General features: G+C 44.2%; 1 protein-coding gene across 11 annotated transcripts in view; it reads left to right on the forward strand.

Moving 5' to 3' along the window:
- ST3GAL1 (ST3 beta-galactoside alpha-2,3-sialyltransferase 1) overlaps nucleotides 1–23,020 on the forward strand; it is an 83,942-nt gene that overhangs the window by 55,589 nt on the left and 5,333 nt on the right. For 9 of the 11 annotated variants that reach the window (XM_087745114.1, XM_087745197.1, XM_087745246.1 and 6 more), the window contains 5 exons: nucleotides 1,404–2,243; nucleotides 11,492–11,688; nucleotides 14,869–15,048; nucleotides 20,163–20,208; nucleotides 22,842–22,961. In XM_087745114.1, coding sequence (XP_087601240.1) covers nucleotides 1,932–2,243; nucleotides 11,492–11,688; nucleotides 14,869–15,048; nucleotides 20,163–20,208; nucleotides 22,842–22,961 — 855 coding nt within the window. In that variant the 5' untranslated portion in view covers nucleotides 1,404–1,931. Of the gene's footprint in view, nucleotides 1–1,141; nucleotides 1,270–1,403; nucleotides 2,244–11,491; nucleotides 11,689–14,868; nucleotides 15,049–20,162; nucleotides 20,209–22,841; nucleotides 22,962–23,020 lie in introns of those variants that run through there. The other 2 variants (XM_087745535.1, XM_087745588.1) reach the window with 2 other exon arrangements.

Here is a 23,020-nt window from a genome sequence, read left to right on the forward strand (position 1 = left end):
GACCACAGTCTGAGGCTCCTGCTTTCGGATTTGGCTTTATGGGGCTTGGTAAATATTTACACACCACCTCTAAACACCAGGCCTGTGCTGTCTCCAAGACACCATGTCAAACCCCTTGGAAAAGTGATTTGGCCTTGGGCAGCTCCTTGTGGATCCCCAGGAGAAAAGCCAGCAGCAAAGCTGGGGATGCTGCGTCCAGCCCAGACCTGTGGCCAGCAGATGCACTTCCCGCATGTCTGGATAAGCATCGGATTTGGGTGATGAAATGAGGGGGATCCTGCATCAATGTGGCACACAGAATGGGTTAAAATGATGGATTTTAAAAGGTAACAGTTGCAGTTTTGCTCTTTGTTTGCTGGCCCGAAACCTGCAGCTGAGCAGCGAATGAGACTTCTCTTGTTGAGCTTTTTCTTGTTCATAAATTGCACATATTCTGACCGAGTTGTTTCTCCGATTTTTTTTCTTCTTTTTTTTTCTTTTAATCAAAAGAGTGTTATTTAAGCAATGGCACTTTTGGGGCTTTTTGCAAACATCCAAAGATTTAAAAACCACAACACTTTTTTCTTCCCACAAAACAATGGCATCGTGGGAGGAAGGGATCCATTTTTCGACTTTTAAAAACTTGTTTAAATCACTGCTGCCAGGCAGGGGACTTCAGGAGGGGAATGGAGAGCAGCTCCAGGCCCCCCTCTATCCCCCGACTCGCTGTGGTGAAGCAGCTCCCTGCCTCTCTGCCTGACTCGGGATCTCACAGACACTCTCTGAGATCGCAGGCTGCCCTCACCTGCCTTTCCTTGGCAGGAAAAATAACAATAATGCACGCAAAACAAGGGCCATTTATACTTCAATTTCCCCCGTCTGTCCCAGGATGTATGAGCTGTTCTTGCTTGGTTTTCTCTGAATCACGAGTCCAGCCTCGATCCTTAAGCAACTAAGCTGGTTGGGGGGGGAGGAAGGGAAAGAAACTGATTCCTCTTCCTCCCTGTCCTGCTCCTCCCTCCTTTGCCGAGTGCTTTTTGTTCAGCTGCTTTGAGTTATGAATACTTTGCTGCGTAGCTTGTGGTTATCAAGGTCAGCCTAAGGGAGGGAGGTGAGTCATTGCCATTCAAAAGGCTACAAACTGTAATTCAGGTAAGGCTGGAGCGCTGCTGGGGCTGATTCAGTACAAAGGGATTCAATGTCCACAGGTCGATGCTCTGCCCTTTCAGAAATTTCACCCTGAAACTTCTCAGTATGCAAATACCGCAGCAGAAATTGCAGCCGGTGCTGGTGTGTTGAGGGCTCTGAGCTGGTCAGAAGGTTCTGGGTGGGCAGAGAAAAGCAGAAAAATTAGGTTGGGAGGAATGCAAAAAACTTTCTGAAAATAATTTTTCTTTCTTTTTTTTCTGTGTGTGTGTCTCCAGGCTGCAAACTGCTTTCCACAGCTTAAATGGACATCAAAGCACGTCTCTCTGCTGGAATGTACATCCCTGGATGATCTGATCCTTCATGAACTAACTTCCAAGAAAAAAAAATAACCACCCTCCTCTTTCTACAATTTACTTGCTTTAATTTATGGCTTGCTCCCACACAGAAAACCTGAATTTTAATGCTGATACTGCTCCCCTCTAAATCTTCTGGTACGTGGAAGGACAAGGGTCCGTCTTCACTGAATCCTCAGTGGGAGAGGTTAGCAGCAGGTCACGAAGAGGTGGAAGAGACTTGGAAGCACTGTAAGAAGGTGAAAGGAAATACCCAACTTTGCCTTTTTTTAAACCCATTTGGGGGAAACAAAGCTTCTTCCCTTATGGATGGAGGTAGTGGAGTCAGTACATTCAGCCTAAGCCTGGGGTGGTAACTGGCAGGCACCTGCAGCACCCTTTCCTTTTTGCCTTACGTTGGACCCTACATCGTATTTGGTCAGCAGCGACGGCAGAACCCAAGCAGGAAAGATGGTTGTCGTAAGGAGGAGGAACGTGAAAGTGTTTACCTTTGCCTTTTTGCTTATTACGGTATCTTCATTTCTGCTGAACTACACGCACCAGGTGACCATGACCACCTGGGATCTGAGACATCTCATCATGCAGTTTTCAGAGCAAGTCCAAAAACTCTTCAAGTACCCCAGGAGACCGTGCAGCTGTCGCACATGCATTTCTGAGCTGGGACATTCCCTCTGGTTCGATCAGAGATTTAATTCAACTATGCAACCTTTCCTGACCTCACAAAATGCCTTGATCCCAGAAGACAGCTACACGTGGTGGCTGGTAAGTGGGAGGTGTGGATACGGCCTGGTGTTCGTGCGACGGTTGCGGTGTCAGGCTTCGAGCGATGCTGAGCAGATAGCTAGAGACGGTTCCTGCCAAAAGTATTTGCTGTCTCATCTGACAAGGCAGGCAGAGGTGGAAGAAAGTGGGCGTTCATGCTGCTCTTTAGCTCACAGGCACTCGGAGCACACGTTCAAGTGCTCCAAGCTAGAAAAGTCCCTGGAAGAGTTAGGCGGTGAATTCAGAATTTGCAAATGTCAATATTGCCTTTTTCTCCCTTCTCCTTGAAAGACTAGACTTTGTAAGCTTGCTTATTTCACTTCAGATAGTAAAAAGGGCTTCTGCTGTCCATCGAGGTAGCAAAGCAAACTTGTGAAGTGTGTAATTCCTCTGGGGCTCTCCCTACTGTAAAATAAGTAAATAATTAGCAGCATTAAATGGAAAATGATTAATTCCATGTGTATGAGAACAGCCTCCATTATGGCTGGTGATGTAAAATGGGTCTGTAAAGCACATGGGTGGCTGTGGGTCACTGGGAAGGAGCAGCCTCTGATTATCCTCTTGAGTAGGGTGGTCCAAAGAGCCCTATCCAAGCATCATTAAAGTGATACCTTATTCGAAAAGCATAGAAGGGAAGAAGGTGTATCTCAATGTTTTGCCTAATTAAAGCCCCTTTTATGTTCTCTTGAAACAAGACACTGATTAGATGAATTGCTTATGGCCTGCACTGCCAAGCTGCCAAAGTACAGGTTCTGGCTTCAGCAACCCCAGTCAAATCGCAGTTTTGTTATGAGTTGCTTTCCCTCTCTTCAGAAAAAATAGTCTGCCTGTGCCTTTCTTTGAACACACAACCACCTGCAACTTGGTGACCTGCAGCGAGCACAACCCTTGATGTTGAATCTGGGGCTTTCAGCCCTTCCGTGGTGCCCTGGGGAGGCCCTTCCGGCAGGTGCCCACTTCTGCAGTGGAGGCATTCAGGTTTCAGAGGAGATGTCAAGTGCTGTGGGAATGAGGTTGTATCTGATTTATCACTTGTCACTCTACTGGCTGTTGCATTTACTGGTGAAAAAGAGATGCCACTGAACTCCAATGTCTTTAACTGTTGCATAAAGGATATCCTCATTTTGTGATGAAACCCTCCTTTTTGCTATGAGTCTCACGTATTCCAGGCATTGCATCCTTTCACCTGCCCCTTGGCCATGACTCAGATTTCCCATTGCTTATGTTTTTTTCTTGCAGCCCGCAGACACTTTTCCTTCTGGTGCCCACATTTCCTCGCTGGGTTTTGCTGGAGCCATGAGAAGGGAAGATGGCAAGCTCAGGTCCTACTTCCCCTTCACCTGGGATGAGGTTTCACCAGGGAGCTGAGCTGATCTAACAACTGGCAGTTTTTGGAGGGGGGATACCTCAAATCAAGCTCAGTAGATGAGAGGATGAGGTTGTTCATGGACACCATGAGTGTTGAGGCTGGTTGTGAAATGCTTCCGTATTGCCTCTGAATACAAAAAACAGGAGCAATCAGCACCTCGAGGAGGTGCCAAGGAGAAGGTGGGATGATCAATCCTAAATCCTGGCATCGGTGTGGGGGCTGCACTCCTGCAGCACCCAGGCTGAGGAGGAGTCCTGCGAGACACAGCTGGGTGGGCAGGGTGCCTCTGCTAAGGCTTTGTCATCACCCCAGAGCGAAGCCACGCTGCATTCTGCACTCAGACCCCACTCTGATTTAAACATGAGGTGTCAATGCATTCTCTTTAAAAAAAAATTAAAAAGGAAGAAAAAGTTTGGGACTTTCAGTACAGAAGTCTGAATTTCTGATTCTCCTTGTAATGAAACTAAAAAAAAAAAAAAAAATAGCACAAATATCTCACTTCAGCTCAACCTGAAACAGATTTTTTGGGGGGAGGGGTGTTTCGCTTTCAACTAAATCAAAAACTAGTGACTTTCAGGACAGCCAAAGTCTTCTTTTTCTTCCCCCTCCAGCCCAAATAAAAGCTGTCCATTAATTTTCAGGGCTGTCTAACCCTATTTTTAGTGTTTTCATTCATTTTTTGAATTCAGGTCATGTTCAAAGGGAATACACCATTTCAGAATACAAAATCAAAGCTGTTTTTCTTAGATGGTAAAAATAAATCTTCTAAGATTTCTACACTTTTTCCACCGTATTTTTTTTCAGCCAGAGCTTACCTTCAACTAGAATGTGTGAAATATTTTGGTGTCCCCCAAAACTGCATTGTTTATTGGAGATCCGTTACTTACTGAAAATACCCTAAACTGTAGTAGATGGAGAAGGTGCCCTGACTCCTCTGAAAGATGCTTCTGGGTAAACCCAGGCATGATGTGGCCTCAGCTCCTCATTGCAACATATTTCTTACATACATGTTGCTTTGGGTAAGCCTTTCTGAGACAGTCAGTGTCATTTCTACAGTAAGTAATTCCCAGGTGCATCCTGACTCCACTCCCTTTTTGCTGTTCATTCTTAGGCTCATCTTCAAAGTGATTCTGAGATTTCTGCCAGTCCTAAAGAAAATATTGCTCATGGCCATGTTTTACTATCGCTTACTTGGCCAACTCAATAATTTGTGACTTTTTACCATATTTGCACTTAAAAGATGAGGCATGAGGAGATCTGAGAATGCTTAAACTTCATTTCAGGGGAGAAATGACTGCGTTCACTCTCAGGAACTGACTTCAGACAGCGTGGTGGTTTCATTATGCTGTAACTGAGATGACAGTGACTGCACTGGAACTATTTATTATAAGGCTGTCACAGGGACACCCATGTGATGTGCTTGGACTAAACACAGGCAGAGCCCTTGCCGGAGAGCTATCTGTCTACCAAGCTCAGTCTGCCTTCCCTTCCCGTTAACCCTGTTGCTATATATATGAATAAGGATTATTCATCCAAATAGTCCTGTAGCATTAGTATCCCTCCACTTCTAGGAAAGTGAGGACTGATTTCAGAGCCTAATGACCAGTATTTGAGATGAAGTGACACTTGGGGCCAAAGGATGGGGTGGTTTCATTTGCTTACAGCTCTTCACATGGGTGCCAGGCTGCTTCATGGTTTATTTGGAGAATATATTAAGTTCTTCCAGTGTGGTAGGATGTGGCCTTTTGGAAGGAAATATTCCCAGCTGCTGTGAATAAAATTGCGTTGTCCATACTGGAGTTAGTGGTACCATCCGTGTGGGTGGGAAGGAGCAGGGAAGAGAAGGGCAGTGCCACCATCCCTACAGCAGCTTGTCCTGCTGCACAGGGCAGGGCTGCTTCTGAAGAAGGCACTTGAAAATGCTCATGGAAACAAGGGGGCTGTTGTCAGGGCTGTTACTTCCTTTTCATTTGCTTAAACCTACCCAGCTGATAAACTCTCCCATTAGTTGGCTTACAAATAATGGCCCAAATTCTCCTCCTGTGTATACCCCTGTGGCTACTCTGTGCTTCTTGTGACTTAAAGTTGAATTGGAGTCCTCCTCTTGGAGATGATCTGGCATTAATAATACCCCAGACTGTAACCAGCTTGTTAGAAATTCCTCCCTCTCTCCCTCTCCTCTCCTCTCCTCTCCTCTCCTCTCCTCTCCTCTCCTCTCCTCTCCTCTCCTCTCCTCTCCTCTCCTCTCCCCTCCCCTCCCCTCCCCTCCCCTCCCCTCCCCTCCCCTCCCCTCCCCTCCCCTCCTCTCCTCTCCTCTCTTTTTCTCTTCTCCTCTACCTGTGTGTCTCTCTCTGTCCATCCTTCTGCCTTCCTTCATCTTACGCTCAGGGACTGTGAGAGTCTCAGTGTTTTGGAAATTGGCACTTTATGTTATGTGATGCATTTCTTTCTGTTTATATTTTTTTCCCACCTCCCTGAGCTGGTTCATCTGCAAGTTTTTCATTGTTGTTCCATGACACAAATGCTGTGGACATTTCCACTAAATTTAGTAACCTGTATATAAGGAAACAGGACAAGAATTATAATTTATTTATAGTTTTCTTGTTTTATTCTCAGGGTTTTTTGGCATTGTTTTTGGTGGTCAGAAAGTATAAAAAATATGAGATCATAACCTGCTGTTCTAAATACAAAATAACCCTGCTGAGGTTGATGGATTAAAGCTGTGATAAGTAAAATCAGGCTCAGAGTACCCTGGCAATCTTATCTGTAGCACATTGTTTGTAAACTACCACGTTATAACAATTTTTATCTTGAGTCTTATGATATTTGAGGGTTTTGTTTTGGTTTTTTTTGGAAGAAAGCTCAGCTTTTGGGGCCATGTGATTAGCCTATCTAAAAGAAAATGTTAGCTTTTAGTCCTTATGTTTGTAGGAAAAAATGTAATATGTGGCTTAAAGATTTGCTAACCAAATGGCGAACAAAAGGGCATCCTCAACACATGTGCTGGGGAAGTTGTGGAAGCTGTACTTATTTTTAAGACAGCAGCAGAGCAACTTGGCACCTGAGTCATGCATTTTGAATGCTCTTTGTAGAAAATTTGCCCAAGTACTTTGATCACCACAAGTCGTCTTTAAAACTGGGACACTGATGCTTTGAAAGCAAAACTAAAGGCTCAATACAAAGAGCTCAATGCTCGGAAGGTAGAGTGTTCACAGTAGAAGGTGGTAGCAAATCCATCCCAGGTCCCAGGCTTTAGTCCCAGTGCCTGCTACGTGCCCAGTCCCACCTCGTGGTGTACTGCTTGGGTGCAAGCGTGACATTTAGACCAGCCTTGAACATGCTGGGAGAGAGAACCTCACCCTGGGCTATCCGTTATCCCTGCTGGCAGCCGCTGCATACGTCTAGCTGGGCTGCACCTCCAGGGTCTCCTGCGGTGAGGACAGATGGATCTGAAGGTGGTCCAAGCTCATGGGTCCCTCTAAGCGCTGCGATGCACTGTGCGGAGCTGCAAGCATCCTGCAGCCAGAAATGAGGGCACGCAGAGCTAGTGGAGGCAGGGTCTTTGCTCATTAGAGTAGTGTGGAGGTGACATGCACCAGCCATGGAAGTCAGAAATCATACAATTTGGCATATGCATATTATTGTGTGCTATTTACATAATATATGCACATTACATTCATATTTGAGAATGCATATTTTTTGACAGACCCAAATCATTAAACAGAGTCCAAACTCTTGAAGGCCCTTATATTCTTCCCCTTAATCTCTTTGATGCATAGTAATTGCAGGACGTTAAATATAACAATCATAATGCCGTGTTTTCCAGACCAAGGAGGCATTTTTAAAATTGCTGGTTTCCTTTTAACCTCTCCTTCAGTCTGCAAAATGGAGATTACCTGGATTTGCCCCACCAGGCTGTTGCTAGGATTAATCTTTGTACAATGTCTTATAGCTGGGAAGCGTTGCATGAGTATTAATGCCTCCAAACTGCTACAGCAAGGTAGTTAGTAGCTGTGCAAAAGAGATTCTCATGGGGCTTTATTGCCTCTTTATCTTTTAAAAACAGTTAAAAAAAATTAGAAAAGCCACAAAAAACAGTATTGCTACACCAGCTTCCCCAGGCTGCCTGGTCATGTGCTTGCAGGAGGGCTGCCCCAGCAGTGCTGGCTGCGTCCAGACCCACACCTATACCTGCCTGTCCACCATGAGGGTTGTGTCTCAATCCATTTTCCGTCTGCATCCACATCACACCAGTGATTACAGGTTAAGCAGGATATTTTCTACCTGCTAATAAGTTGGGATTTTGAAGGTGTATTTAATATGCTGTCAGATTTGTCCATGGATGGGGTGCACAGGCACCAGGAGAGCTTTCCTCTGAGGCTCTCCTGACTGTAGCTGTGTCCTCACCACTCCAGAGCAGCCTTGGCTGAATTCACATCCCCCCCCTTGCACCCCGTTAGCTGAGTTTTGGATATTGCTTCTTGGTGATCGCTGGTGATGCGATGGTACCGGAGAGCCCAGGCAAGCTTTCCGAGAAGTTTATAAAAGCAGCAAAAAGTCCCTTGTCATCCTTAACGGAGGTGTGCACACCGTGGTGCGAGAAGGAGCAACAGGCTCTTCCTGAGAAAGCCATTCATGGGTAAAAAAAGGAAGTGCATAAACTTTGAGGGTTCTTTTTTCTTTCTCTTTTTTTTTTTTCTTTCTTGCTTTTTTAAAATAAGAAGATGCTAAACCAGCTGGTAAACTTCTGCGTGTGAAGTGGGGAGTTTCCAAGGCTGGGAGGACAGGGTAGTTTGTCTTCCCTGTGAAGATGATTAGGAAACTTCTCAAACTGGACTTCCAATCATACTTCTTAACAACCTAAGGTGAAGAGTTGACTCTCAAGTGCCGGATAAATATTTTATGGAGGGGAGCCGGAGTGTTAAGTGACCTAGTGATATTTTATATGTGGACACAAGGTGGGTTAAGATGCATTTTGGACTTGGGCAAGAAGTTAAGCTGCATCATTAGACACAGCTGTTGCTTGTACAGACTTCTGAGAAAAGCAGCCACTTCCCTCAGGACACAAGGGTCAGGTATTTCAGTGTATTTAAGCCCACTTCTCACAGCTGTATCCATACAGATATCCCTGGCACACATCTACGGTACTTGGAGGGAGGATGCTGTCTCAGCAGAGCCACATGGCACTGACATGGCTCTGCCTTGCACGGTATGGACAGACTTTCACCCAGTGCTTTTGTTGATTTATGGGAAAGGCCAGACTGGTGGGAGATTGTTAAAATAAAAAGACACATATTACTCAAGAAAAAGGACAAAAACTTGATGTGGGAAAGTGAACTGTAATTGGCTTGTAATTGTAATGCTATTAAAATGGTCTTTTTCAAGAAGCCAAGTAAACATTGTGCAATAAGGAACTGGCTGCACATTAAGTCTGAACTTTTAAAACCTATCATCTGCCATGGAGTTAACCATCTTCATTGCCTGCTCTGCTCTCTTTTGCTAAAATGTCAAAGACTAACCAGTGCTGATGGAAGACTAGGCCTGAAAAGCGTAGTCCAATCAGATAATCACCGAGCAAATTAAACCAGAGCACTTTCAATGAGTTAAGGATGGATGTCTTATTGTATCAATGTTCAGCACACAGTGCAATGAAGTCATCGTCCTATTTAAGGTCATTGAAGGAATCTCTAACGTAAGTAATAATCTCTGCTGTGGAAATTGTGTACAACCAAGGGATCGTAGGACAGTGGTGTCCTGCTTCCTGGCTGGTGTTTTAATGTGGTTGCAACAGAGTTACTTGGACCGATAGCAGCATAACAGAAAGAAAAGGCAGATCACTGTTCTGTGTAAATGGAGGTGCCTATCCACAATAATGTTTCTTACCATTTTAATGCATCAAACAGAAGTCAATACTCCAGGTCCTTTCCTTTACTGATGCTGTCATTCTGGCTGAAAAGGCAATTTAACTTAAAAAGGGGGCTCAGGTACTTAGAATTTTCTGAAAATTACCTTCCTCATCTGATTTTTCTCAGGCAAAATTAGTTCAAGAATAGGTCTTTGTTTTTTTCCCCAGAATAACTATGATGTTCTTAAAAATGTTTTGGTGCATGTTTCGTGGTTTCCCCTTGCATTTCTTAAAGACATTTAAAGTCAGTTCACCTTTACAGAGAGAGTGTATACATGGCTGTATGCACATATGTGTCCAAATAACTCAAAATAAGTTCCTTTTTAAAAAACAGGTTGGATTTTTCTACATTATACATCTGATACTACACTCTAAGACATCTATGAAGTGCCCATTTATTTTGAAGGCTGCAGGCTTTCTAACATTAAGTGTTTTTCATGTATTCAGAGTAAAAACAGGTTAGATTGGATTCATAAAGAATACACAAGAGTTTAGATATGTGAACATGTGTTTGTAGCATTACACACAAATTTAGAAGAAGATAACCTTTTTCACTTAAATAATTGAGCCATCCACTGAATAGTGACATACGTGGTAATAATGACAGTGCTTGTCTGGGCATCCTAATTACCTTGCATCCTAATCACCTTGTGCAGTCCCTATATGAGTATATAGGCTAGCAAGGATTAACAGGGAGATTACATCTATATATGCAACCTTTCCTTTTCTTATTTGTTTCAAATTCTTGACCGCAATGTTGTCTTGTAGCTCTGAGCTCCACAGACCTGTTGTTCAATTCAGTGCAAAGAAGGTTGCTTTACATAAGTCTGCAAAGAGGCAACATGAAATCTATACAAAAACTACAGTGATACATCTGTTTGTGTGAGAGAGAGACAGAGAGAGATAGCAGGACAAATTAACAGTTCCTGGTGCAGTCGAGGGAAACACATTGGAAACTAAAGCCAGATTACCCCAGGCCATTGCTGGGAGTCGTGGGAAAAGGTGTTTCTCCTCCCTCCCTCCCTGTCTCTCCTTGCCCTGGGCTGGCAGAGCAAAGGCAGAGCCTTTTGGCAGATTTTGTGTTAGGAGCCGTTCTCTCTTTGTGAACTTGCAAGCAAGCGGCACCACAAGGGTGGGCAATGCTTTTTGTGAGCCTGCCAGCACTCCCAACCTCTTTAATAGCCCTCAGAGAGCAAAGCCCCAGAAAGGGAGTGTCTGACCATCACCTGCCCTGCACCTTGCCTGTACCTTCCCAATCCACCATTGTTTCCACCATGCACCACAGAGCAGCTACAAAAGAGTTTCCCTCCACGGCAACAGACACAATGACCAAGGTCCGGGTGGTTTTCTTCATCCTGGAGAATTTTTTAGATGATTTTACATCTCCAACCCTCAGGGCTAACTCAACTCTACCGTAGTTTCCTATTGCACTAGCGGCTGATTCCTCCACAGTCCAGAACAGCAGCAATAAGATCTCCCACTCCCACTTCTGGCATATGCCAAAATTTGTGGAAGGGCTGGCAGCCACTTCTGTGCTCCCTCAGATTCCCTGCGACTCTTCTGTCCTTCCTAGGAGGGTTAAAAGAAATCTTATACATGTGCTAACAGAAGATATCTGGCCCAAGATGGGATTACATTTATAGACACCAGAGGAACATTTATTCTGCTAAGGGCAGCCTTGGGGAGAACGCATGATCTGTTCCACTGTGGCTAGATAGAGACTGAGGAGGTGAGGGAATCTGAGGAAAGGGAAGGGAAAAGGGGAACCAAGTTAAAAAAGTTAATGGGAAGGGATTTTCCACTTTTTTTTTTTTCCACACTTCTGCTCCCAACCCAAAGCCTTGTAACGCTTACTGCGAGACAGTGTCTGCAGGTAGATGCAGGAATGGTCTTTGAGAAGACATTTGAAGCTACGTCTTGCTCACAGAAAAGCTATCTATATTGGTAACCTGGAGTGATTTTTCTCCCTAACAGAAACTGCAAGGAGAGAAAACTCCGAAGAATATTAATGCTACTCTCAAGGAATTGTTTGGGATCATTCCTGGGGTTGGGGATCCACTGCAGGAGCAAGGCACTTACATGTGCAGACGGTGCGCCGTCGTGGGCAACTCTGGGAACCTTCGGCAGTCTCAGTATGGCCAAGATATTGACTCCCACGACTTTGTGCTCAGGTGAGTAGGTACCACCGCAGCTCCAGATGTCTCTGTTGTTTAACATTCACTGGTATTTTGGGGGATAAGTGAGCAAACAAGATTTCAGGGCCTATCTAGTGAATCTGGTACTTGGGTCAAGTCTAAGTTCCAGGGATGTAAACTATGTGTGTTGGAGATATGACCTCATGTTTTAGCTTGGAAAAAAAAGATGAATAGGTGTTGATACTGTAGCTTGTTCTGCACTATCCATAATTGCCTGTGTTAAAAAAAAATAACTAAAAAACCATGCAGTTTTGAGTAAAAGATATGGCTGCAGCTAGTACTCACAAGTGATCTTTTAGACGCTGAATTGGCTGTGTCAGATTTGACTTTCTTGCACTGGTTCATTCTTAAGCAATGGTGGGGTGGGAAAGCCAAAGCCACTTTGCAATGGACAGGAGACAACTGGTTGGCTACGATTACTTTGTAAAGGGTCGCATTGTGTCTTCCTTTTGAGGCAATGAAGGTTGGCTATTTTGTCCCACTGAAACGCAAGCGGTAAGTAGGTAAGCAGAGCTAATCACCCACAGGGCAGCCAAGATATCTGGGCTGACTAAGTTCATCTCCAACGTGTTGTCCAGGCTTCACACCACAGCTGCCAGTACAGCACAATTTGGGGAGCAACACAAGGCAGGTCAAAGGGCCTGGAAGGGAGGGATTGCTATTGAAAATACCACATGTGGGATTATACTCTCAGAAACAACTTAACTTTTAGCAGGAAGCTGTGCACTGAAGTCAAGAGTGAATCAGCAGAAGATGAGCACTATTTGTACTGTTAAGCCACTTTAGGCCACTTGGCTTCCAATGTGGCTTGGACGCACTCTAGGGTCTTTAGATGACACATGATGTTCACGTTAAATCATTTCAGGAGTGGCTTCCTTCAGCTGCATGCCTTGCCCTCTGCCAAAAGTACCTTCCCAAAGGTGGAGGCAGCCAACCTGGTCTTCAGATCCACAAAGGAAAGTGAAGAGCCCTCAATATTAATGCTGCAGGTTGTAAATGTGAGGCAGCTGAGGTGCATTTATGCTTAACTCTGTGTCCCTCCTATGGAGACAGCCCCGTTCCTGTGTGGACTTTCTTATCTTGCGTGGCCTACATGTCCAGATTCATGCAGAAAAGGCTTTGCTAGACTCAAAGGCTACTTTTTTGAGTAGTAACTAAAGAGTAATGCACTCAGATGTGGGTTTCTGCTCTGAGGCCTAACCCTTCCTATTGCTGTGCATCCCTGTCAAGGAAGAAACTCTCAGTGATTTGAAATTGAACCTTCCGGGCTCTGATTTCTGTTTTAGGGATCTCAAGCCAGATCTGAAGCGATGGCACAAGGTTTTAGGATTCATTGTGGAAATTTGTGAAGAGCAGGTGACTCTTTTGTGTGTTAATCCAACAAATAAAATCTCTGGTGACCTGATATTCACTTGCACGTGCTCTGGCAATACAGCCAAGCGTGGGGAAGAGCCAGGGAGTCTGAGGGGACACCTTTCCTTCCAAACACTGTGTTCGAACCTACTTTTATTTGTTTAACTATCTGCTTTCATGATGGAAGTAAATTCCTGCTTGGTCCTTCTTGCTCAGACTGGGTGTGAACATTGCCTTCTGCCACGCCACGCAGGAAGCCCCACCACGGATGGTGAGGAAGGTACATAGACCCGAGGGCAGGGTGTGAGTAAGATAACTAAGATGTCACCCTTGGCTTTGTCCTGACAGAAAGAAAACCCCATAGTTTATACCTCAGCTTGACTATTCTCAAGATAAAACATAGTAAGTCTCATGTTTACAGAGTATTTCTACACAGTACAATGTGGGTCACTGGCAGGGAAGAGGTTAACTCAATAACAAGTGCTCGCAGGCTGGCAGGATAGTCTGCCTATGCTAATAACTCTCTTTCAGGGAGTTAAACTTAACTAATTCACCTAGGGGGGGCATTGCAATAACACAGCCTGGCATAGACTTGATAAACAGATTTTACCTACTCCGTTATCAGTGACCAGGGCAACATGTTGTCTGGCAATGTACAATGCTCCTCATCATCTCGTCAGCTACATCCTTCCTTGTCCTCCCTGCACTTCTGCGAGGAGCTGAGCTAATGTCTCTGCAGGACACTCCACTGGGCTGCAGAAAAATCCCATTCGGCTCAGAGCCAGCTTGGGTGTTTCTCCACAGTGTTGCACAGCACCATGGATTCATGCAAGGTCAGTCAGAGCCACTTTGGGGATCTCTAATCTGCATTACACTGCACCACAGAAACATGCAAATCTCTACTAGCAGTCAGCTAATGCATCAGGGAGGGAATTGTTGATGTGTCCCCAGATTTGCTTTCAGGAGGGACCACATGCAGACGTGTTTCTGCAGTCCTGAGTTCAGAACCCACTCTGTTCCCTGATACACCCAACAAAAGGTAGCCCTATTCGGCCAACACGTTTTGACTGAGCCCTGGTGGGCCCTGGGCAGATCTCCATGAACTGACCCCAGGGTTACTGAAAGCACACTATGTGTGTGTGGAGCAACCCTAAGTAGATGTATCGAAGTAGGGGGACATACTACAAAGTAAGGTTTGAGTAAATGAAATGGCAGCAGTAGGTCCTGGATTTGTCACTGTGGCTTTGGTGCCTTTTCATGGGAGGACCATAAGAAATATTTGCTTATCACACATAACATGGTCTGTTACCTTGACCCTAGACATCTAAATACACCTGTACAGATGGGGAATGAAACTGCAAGAAGTCAAGCTGATGGACTTCAGGGCAATATTTTTCTCACCTACTGGAGGCTTCAGCTTTAGGATGAAAGGAGATGTGTCCTTATAGACTCACTGCTTTTTTTGACCAGCTCTCTGCTGACTGTAAAGGGAACCCAGGGATGTGCTCAGAGATACACTTGCTTGGCAGAAACTCCCATTCAGTCCAAGGAATCCCACACTAAAGCTGAGCTTTCATTTACTTTTAATTTATCTGCTATGGGTGATGGTCATTTCAGCCTGCTTGAGGACCACTACACTCTGTCAAGGCTATCTGAAGAGCCTGCATACAGCACTCTCCTTAGCCGTGGGAGCATTTTCCTGCCACCTGAAGCAAATGATCTGGGGAAGAATCACACATGTTTGTACCTACCTAATTCCTCTCCTGCTTCCTCACTCTCTCAATTCTTACTTTTGGGCTGCAGAATGAACCGTGCCCCCACCACTGGCTACGAATCAGATGTTGGGAGCAAGACCACTCACCACTTCGTTTACCCTGAGAGCTACAAAGAGCTGGCAGAAAACGTGAGCATGATCCTGATCCCCTTCAAAACCCTGGACCTGCGCTGGGTTGTCACCGCTCTCACCACAGGCACCATCAACTTGTGAGTAAGGACAGCCCTGGGTGGGCAGGCTGAAGGGGTGGGAGCCCCAACATGTTGCTGTAGGACAGAAAAGCCCAAGCTGGGCAAGTTCTTGCTTCTGATAAGGCCTAGGGGAGCTTTACAAACACTCTCAGGTCAGGGTTCAGTCCTGAACACTTGCTTTCTAAGAAAACCTTGATGTTATGGTGCAGTCTTTGAGGAGAAGATCCAGATCTTCGCAGCCCCACACAGTGGTCTCAGAGAAATGAAAGGGAGATTTTTTACTGCTGGAGATGGGCAGTTTGAGCAGTGGCTTGCTGGGCTTTGGGGTTCAGTGCCTCATTTTGGGCTTCTGCTCATCCTTCCTCCTCTCCAGTCCCTTGGGAGTACAGCGGGTGCAGCCAACATGCCCGTACCCAGATGTACCCATGAGAAAGCCATCTGCAGAATGAGGTGTTTGGTAGGTTATTCATTCAGCAGTGGTCCTAGACATCTGGATTATCCCATCGGATACACTTGGGTGGCCAAGTGGTCCTCCAACATATATTATCCCACTTGCAGAAGAGGACAAGGAGGCAGAGAGGGATGTTCAGGCTGCTCACAGAAGGCAGTGAGAGCAGAAGCAGACTGGGACACTTAGTCCCCACCCACAGCATGCTCCCGTGGACAGGTCGGTCAGGAGTTCCATCCATCCATCTTTCCTGGTGGAAGGTGATCGAGAGCCATGCAGAGGAGACACCGTTGTTTCGTGTGTTACCTGTGTGCCTTAGCTTTAAATTAATATTTTACCTGTCAATAATGTTCCACACTAGTATTTATTCTCCATTTCTTCTTTGTGCTTTCACAAGTAAATGTTCATGTAATGAACGTAACAGAAGTAAATGTTCGGTAAATGTTTGTGCTTCAGAAGTAAATTTATGGCAGCAGTAGAATTAGAAATGTGAACAAAACGCATGTTTCTTCTGGACACCTGCTAGCAGATTCTCTCCCTTCCTATAAGCTGGCTTTTCCTAATCCAGAGAATGAAATACGTGACATTTGTACTGTGTGTGAGGTTATCTGCTGGATGTAAAGCCGCAGCCTGGCGGGATTGCTCGGTGGCGCCCTGCTACACAAAGACAGCGACAGCACATCAGATTACTTTATTCCAGAGAGAAGTATTTCAAAACATTTCAACTTTTTTCCCAATTTCAGACTCTCAGAAGATTAAAAACTTGTAAAAGTATCTCCCTGTTGACTGGGGATAAGACCCGCTTCACATTTGTAAGGAAAACTTTTTGATGGGACAACAAATGGAGTTCTATTTCGTCTTTTCTTTTTTTTTTCTCTATTTGCAAATGCATTTTAGATTCTTTTCGCTTATTAAGATACTTTTAACTTGTAACAAATCTGGTTTAGTCTCTTTTTACGTTTTTGCCACCAGCACTTAGTATATACAGTCCTAAGTTGTCTTGAAAAAATCCATCTTCAGGACACACTCTTATCTCAGAAAAATCAGCCCACTTAGAAAATTGGCTTAAAAATATCACCTTTTTTTCCAAGGCTTAGGTTTTTTTTCTTTTAGAAGTTCTATTGATAAAAAAAGGTTGAGAACCTCTGCCCTTAAGCCTGGATCCAAATCCTATCAGAAGCAATGGAAAGCTCCCACCTGCCTTCAGTGGTCTTTGAATGAATCCCCTTGCTGCATCTTTGTCAAATCTGTGCCTGCGCTAGGAAGAGGTGCCCACAGAGGGCTAGTTGCTGCCATCGTCACCCATTCATGTTTCCATCACTGTCACTGCTCTGTGCCCAGATTGCAAAGCCGTTCACTATTTTTTATCGAGTATTTACCTTCAGAAGTGGCAGCAAGTGGGTTGCAGCGGTAAAGCTGAGTGAGCCCTTAGCCTGTCAGGAAGATATAACTGGTTGACTACAAGGCAGTCACAGCACATGAAAGGAAAAACATCTTTGCTTAATAAATTACAGGATATATTATATATTTATAATTAGATTGTATATATGGGCTTAGTAAGCATCTGGTATAAATTAGTGTGTGAATATTCAACCCCATGGAAGAAATACCAGTATTTTAACATTTTTTGCCATACTCAAAGCAGGCAAATTGCATAATTAATAAGCTGCCACATGCTGGAGCAATAAAACCAGAAAATCTTAAGCACACAAATCATAACAATACATTTAACATAATTTTAGGCTAGCAGAATAAGCCTATGAGCATGCATTAAACACAATGTCAGACAGTGTATAAGGAAATTGTTGGCTGTACATTTGTAAAGGGGAGAAGGCAACAAATAAAAATAAACCCGTCTGAAATTCAGTATTTTAGAAGAGAAGAAATACTTACCTTAGCGCACTCATAGTTAAAAAAGATAAGCATCCTGTCTTATGGTTCAAAAGAAAAGCCAAACTGCAGATGGCCTTAATATTAGATTGAATTGCTAGCTGAATGATTCTCTCAGATGTGTCGCATTTGACTGATGGATTTCCCATTTCAAAGTGGCTCTCTAAGATTGAGCATCGTTCCAGAAAAGACCAAGAAAAGCCTTCTGGGACAGAAAACCTTCAGGCCCTCGTCAGTTATATATTTAGCCAAGTTGCCTTAACTTGCCTTCTGCAAGTCTTCTAAGAATCTCCACAATGAAAAAAGCTCCATATATCTCCGCTTGGTTTGGCAAACAGCAATTTTTGTATTCCTTAATGTGTTCCATATCTTCCACTTGGGTCAATGGTACAGTAAATGTCCTGTACAAGGTGGCCAGTGATGCCAGCAGAGTTCACTAGAGCCCTGACAAGTGGCTCATAGAAGATGTTTTCCAGATTACATGAATTCCACCTGTAGCCACCTGTCATGGTTTAACTCCAGCGGGCAACTAAGCACCACACAGCCGCTCACTTACCCTCCCTGCCACCCCGGTGGGATGGGGGAGAGAATCAGAAAAAAAAAAGTAAAACCCATGGGTTGAGATAAAGACAGTTTAATAGGACAGCAGAGGAAGAGAAAATAATAATAGTAATAATAATATTATTATTATTATTAATAATAATAGAAAATACAAAACAAGTGATGCACAATGCAATTGCTCACCACTTGCTGATCAATGCCCAGCTTGTCCCCGAGCAGCGAATCCTGCCCCCCAGCCAACTCCCCCCAGTTTATATACTGAGCATGACATCATATGGTATGGAATAGCCCTTTGGCCAGTCTGCGTCAGCTGTCCTGGCTGTGCCCCCTCCTAAATCCTTGTGCACCTGGCAGAGCATGGGAAGCTGAAAAGTCCTTGACTAGTATAAACACAACTTAGCAGCAACAACTAAAACAGCAGTGTGTTATCAACATTATTCTCATACTAAATCCAAAAGGCAGCATTATACCAGCTACTAGGAAGAAGATTAACTCTATGCCAGCTGAAACCAGGACACCACCTTCATCACAGGCTTCACTCCTTGTCCCGCTCCTGTGTGGTATTTACTGGGTCACTAACTCCCTGGCTGATCTGCCGCCCAGTTTTTACACGATCATAACAATGTAGGTCTCCATTTGGTCTTAATCAGTGTGCCAATACTTTCCGTGCAGTTGTGTGAAATTCTGCAGCCAAGTGACAGCAGGACTTGGGTATTGCTTCTGAAAAAATGAAATATCCCATGATTAAAATGACTAACGTCATCTGGCAAGAGCTACAATAGTCTTCTGGTTGGATTAGAGCTGTCTGCCAATATTGTCTTGAATATTGCATACCGTTCACTTTGGTCTTCTACTGTACCTGGCTAGATGTCCATGAAATATGGCCCTCTTGTTTCCTCCACAACACCTTTTCAGAAAAGACTGTCTGTTTATTTATATAATAATGAGGAGATTTTACCAGCAAACAAGTCCTTTATGTCTTCATAACCACAAAAAAGACATGGGCTCACCAAGCCTACCTCTACCAACTTTGCTAACTAAGGTCAGGCGTGGGAAGCAGATGCAAGGGTAGATTTGCCGAGGGCAGATTAAAAAGTCTGCATGAGTGTCCCTTTCCCTCTTAGCATCTTGTGTCAGATCTCGGGGGGCTGGAACCCATCTGTCACATCTTCCACTGCATCCAGGCTGGGGCAGAGATCTAAGGTCAGGGATGCCCAGAAGTACTTAAGGAGATGAGGACATTTCCAGGTCATCGCTCGTTTGGGAAGACTTAGACTAATGTTTCAATGTGCTGATAATCCATGGTTCAAAGAGAAATAAAGTGCTAATTACAGGAATCTTGTTGTTACCAAAAATCAAGCAAAAACATCTAGATTGAACTAATGGAAGCTTTTGGTGATTTATTACAACCCATCTAAAAAGTATGCAGGGTATATTTTGGGACATAGTCCAGTTACAAGGCCAGTTCAGAATTTTCTCACTTGAAACAAACTCAGGGAGATTTTTTTTATAGCACTTGTGATGAGCTGTGCAATGCCAGCAGGCACTGTGCATGAGATATGGGAAGAAAAGATTTTTTTGTTTTCAAGACATGACTCGTGATTTCAACCCAGTCATAAGGTATGACTTGGAAGTTTGATTCTGGGAACTGCAGGAAGCCTTCAGCATCCCCCTGGGGAGGAGTGGAATTTGCTGGTGAGGGGCTGTGTACTGGGAATGCCAGAGTTGCACATATCCACCGAAATTATCAACTCTACTACCACCTACTCTGAAAAGTATGCAGTAGCTACAAGGTTTAGGAGGGGAAAAGTCTCCCCCTGGTGGGAAAAGGTTTTTCTGCCATGAAATTAAGTGGAAAGCCCTTCCCATAATCGAAGTGCAAAGACTGCAACAGTCATGGGCCAAGAATTAGAAGTCATGGACTCCACATAACATTGACTTTACAATATATTGTCAACTAAATCTTTGGTGTCCTACTGTCAATAATTAACTTGAAAATTTAAAAAAATGTAATGGCTTCCTATAAACTTGCTTCAGTGACACCTCAGTTCTTTTCATGCTGTATTACTTAATTGCAGCCTCATTTTCCAACAATGTCTTGAATTTATTATTTTCAAATAATTTGAATTTATTCCTGTACATGGAAAATAGTCTGTCTTTCTTTGGAAATACAGGAAAATATTAATATGTTGGGCTTTTACTAACCTTGGTGTTGTTTTTTTTCTTCTAACAGCACATATGTTCCAGTTCCACGGAAAATCAAAGTCAAAAAAGAAAAGGTGAGCAATGATGATTTGTGAATTTGTTCTGCTAATCTACTTGTAGGTCTTCTGCCTCTTTGGGAGACTGCAAGAATCCAAGGAACCCCTTGACATTCATAAAAACTGCAACCAGAATACACACACTTTACAAGGCTCAGCTAAGCTAAAGATTTAGCTTCTGTGTGCCATTCAGGCCATAGATCAACCACTAAATAACTGAGGTTGGAAAGAAACTGTTCTTGTGACTATGCCATTGCATTACCAGTGTTCTGAAAGTTGGGTTGCTTCCTCTGGTACTGCTCAGGGAGAATTAAGGTGCACTGTTGGCCAGCTGTGCTCACCCTCCACAGCAGTTGCTCTGTTCCCACCCATTGCAGTCATTTGGATGTAATGACACTTTGACCTGTGGAGAGCCTTTGGAGTTTTTTAAAAATAGTTTGACTATTTGAACATCAAGGATGTTTCTCACTCCTGGGTCAGTTTCTAGTAATAAAGAGCTAAGTGAACTGTGCAGAAATAAAGCTGTGTGTTTTCAAGTCAGTGGAGAATTCAAGATGGTATCAATGGCTCTTGGTGAAGGCTCTTAGCCCACAGCTGTAATCACTGCCTGTACCCAATTAAACAAGCCTGGAGACTGGGCTCAGGCCAGGTTTGTACTGATTTTGTCCCAAGTGTATTAATACTCTCCCAGGCAATGTTCAAGCAGGGTTTGGAAGATAACGCAGACCAGGGAATATTCCTTGTTTTGCACAGGGACAGAATTGAGCAATGTGGACACAATCTGTGCCATGCCACTTCCCTCAAGGCTAACAAAACACATCTGACCCATTTTATTTCATAGTGTGGATGTGTAAAAGGCAATCAGTCAGGGGACCTGACTTCTCTGAGAAGGTCAAAGAAAGATGGACAAACCCGGTGCCCACCCTACAGCAGTCAGAAGAGTCCATCCCATACATACTGACTCTGCCCAAGTATGCTGTGGTTTAATAGACATGCCCTACTGCCAGGGGCAGGATTTCCCATGGGGCAGGACGGTCATTCCCATGTTGCACCTTTAGCCACCGTGCAAAGACTTCTGTTGTTGTAACTGCATGGTTTGTGGACATAACCAAGGCAGGCTATGTAGGGAGAGGTAAAAGACGTTTCCTCTTCCACAGAACTTCCAGCAAAATAAAAGTCTCATTGTCTCAGCCTTTGGAGAGGCTGATTTTCAGAGGAGCTCAGGCTCCTAATGTCTCAAGGGCTGGTAAAGTATGACATTAGCCTCAGAGCTGCTGGGCGATATGTAGCAGCATAGAATCATAGAATCCTCTAGGTTGGAAAAGACCCTTAAGATCATCAGGTCCAACCATTAACCCAGCACTGCCAAGTCCACCATAAACCATGTCCCTAAGCACCACATCTACCCGTCTTTTAAATATCTCCAGGGATGGGGACTCAACCACTTCCCTGGGAAGCCTGTTCCAACGCCTGACTGCCCTTTCGATGAAGAAATTTTTCCTAATATCCAATCTAAACCTCCCCTGGCTCAACTTGAGGCCATCTCCTCTTGTCCTATCACTTGTTACTTGAGAGAAGAGACCGACCCCCACCTCACTACAACTTCCTTTCAGGTAGTTGTAGAGAGCAACATGTAGCTTCCCAAGCAGGAAGATGAGAAGCTTTATTTCTTCCCACACCGCAGAATGCAAATAACCCTGTGAGAAGCGATTACACACAGATACAATATCAGCAATTAACCTCTGGCTTTGTAAAAGGAAAAGCCCTGCAGCTAACCAGATAGCACGGAAATGCTGTCACTCTAATTACAAACACAGCATGGAGGGAAAAGCCTCTCTTTGCCTGATTCAGGGAAGGGGGTTGAAACCAAGGGCTTCCACCAGTCCATGGATTTACTGTACACTCAGGTCTGATCTTAAGTGCTCTGTCTCCATTAGATGGCCTCATAATTTCCCCAGGAGATAACCAAGTGCAATTTATGTCTTTAAAAAAAAATAAAAGCATAGAAAAATAGGATGTTTGGGAAACAGGAGAAATGCAGCTGATGCAACCTGATAGGCTTCCTGATAGTTTAGACCTGACCGACCCCTGGTTTCCTTAGATCTGTACATATAGAGATACCAAGACATGGTTGGAGTATTGTGCAGAAAATGCAGTTGCTCCTACATTCCCACCCAAATTACAGTTGGACTCAATGATCTTAAGGGTCTTTTCCAACCTAAAAGATTCTATGATTCTATGAAATCTGCCATGGCATCTTACACTTTCTCGTGCTCAGGCCTCCAACTGCCCAGAGCTCACCTGCATTACAGCAGGACTCTGCAAGGAGAGCTGAATGCCTGATTTTCTTCTCACTTGTGCCATTTCATACCCATTGGTTTCAGTAGGAATCACCCAGGATTTACATTAGTGTAAGCCGGTGGGGTATCAAGACCAAGAAAGGAATATTCATGTGTAATTGCACATGGGAAATATTCTTGAATGCACTTAACTATGGGACTTCATTTTTCCCTTTCACCTGCCCTCAGGGAATAACTATTATTCCTTTCTCCCCCACTCCCCTACCCCAGTGTCCTTTAGGGATGACATGCTACTGTTGGTTTTTTCCCAGGGTATTTTATTAATGAGTCTTTCTCTCCAATTTTGCCTAGATCCTGGTTTATAATCCAGCTTTTATGAAATACGTCTATGAAAACTGGCTCCAGCATCATGGGAGATACCCCTCCACAGGCCTTCTGTCTTTGATATTTGCACTCCACGTATGCGATGAGGTCTGGCTGTTTTTCTTTGGATATATCTGGATAAAAAATCAGGGCATTTCACACTGAAG

Source organism: Nipponia nippon, unplaced genomic scaffold, assembly GCF_047370975.1.
Source record: "Nipponia nippon isolate SJK-2023a ecotype South Korea unplaced genomic scaffold, ASM4737097v1 scaffold_1, whole genome shotgun sequence".
NCBI lineage: Eukaryota > Metazoa > Chordata > Aves > Pelecaniformes > Threskiornithidae > Nipponia > Nipponia nippon.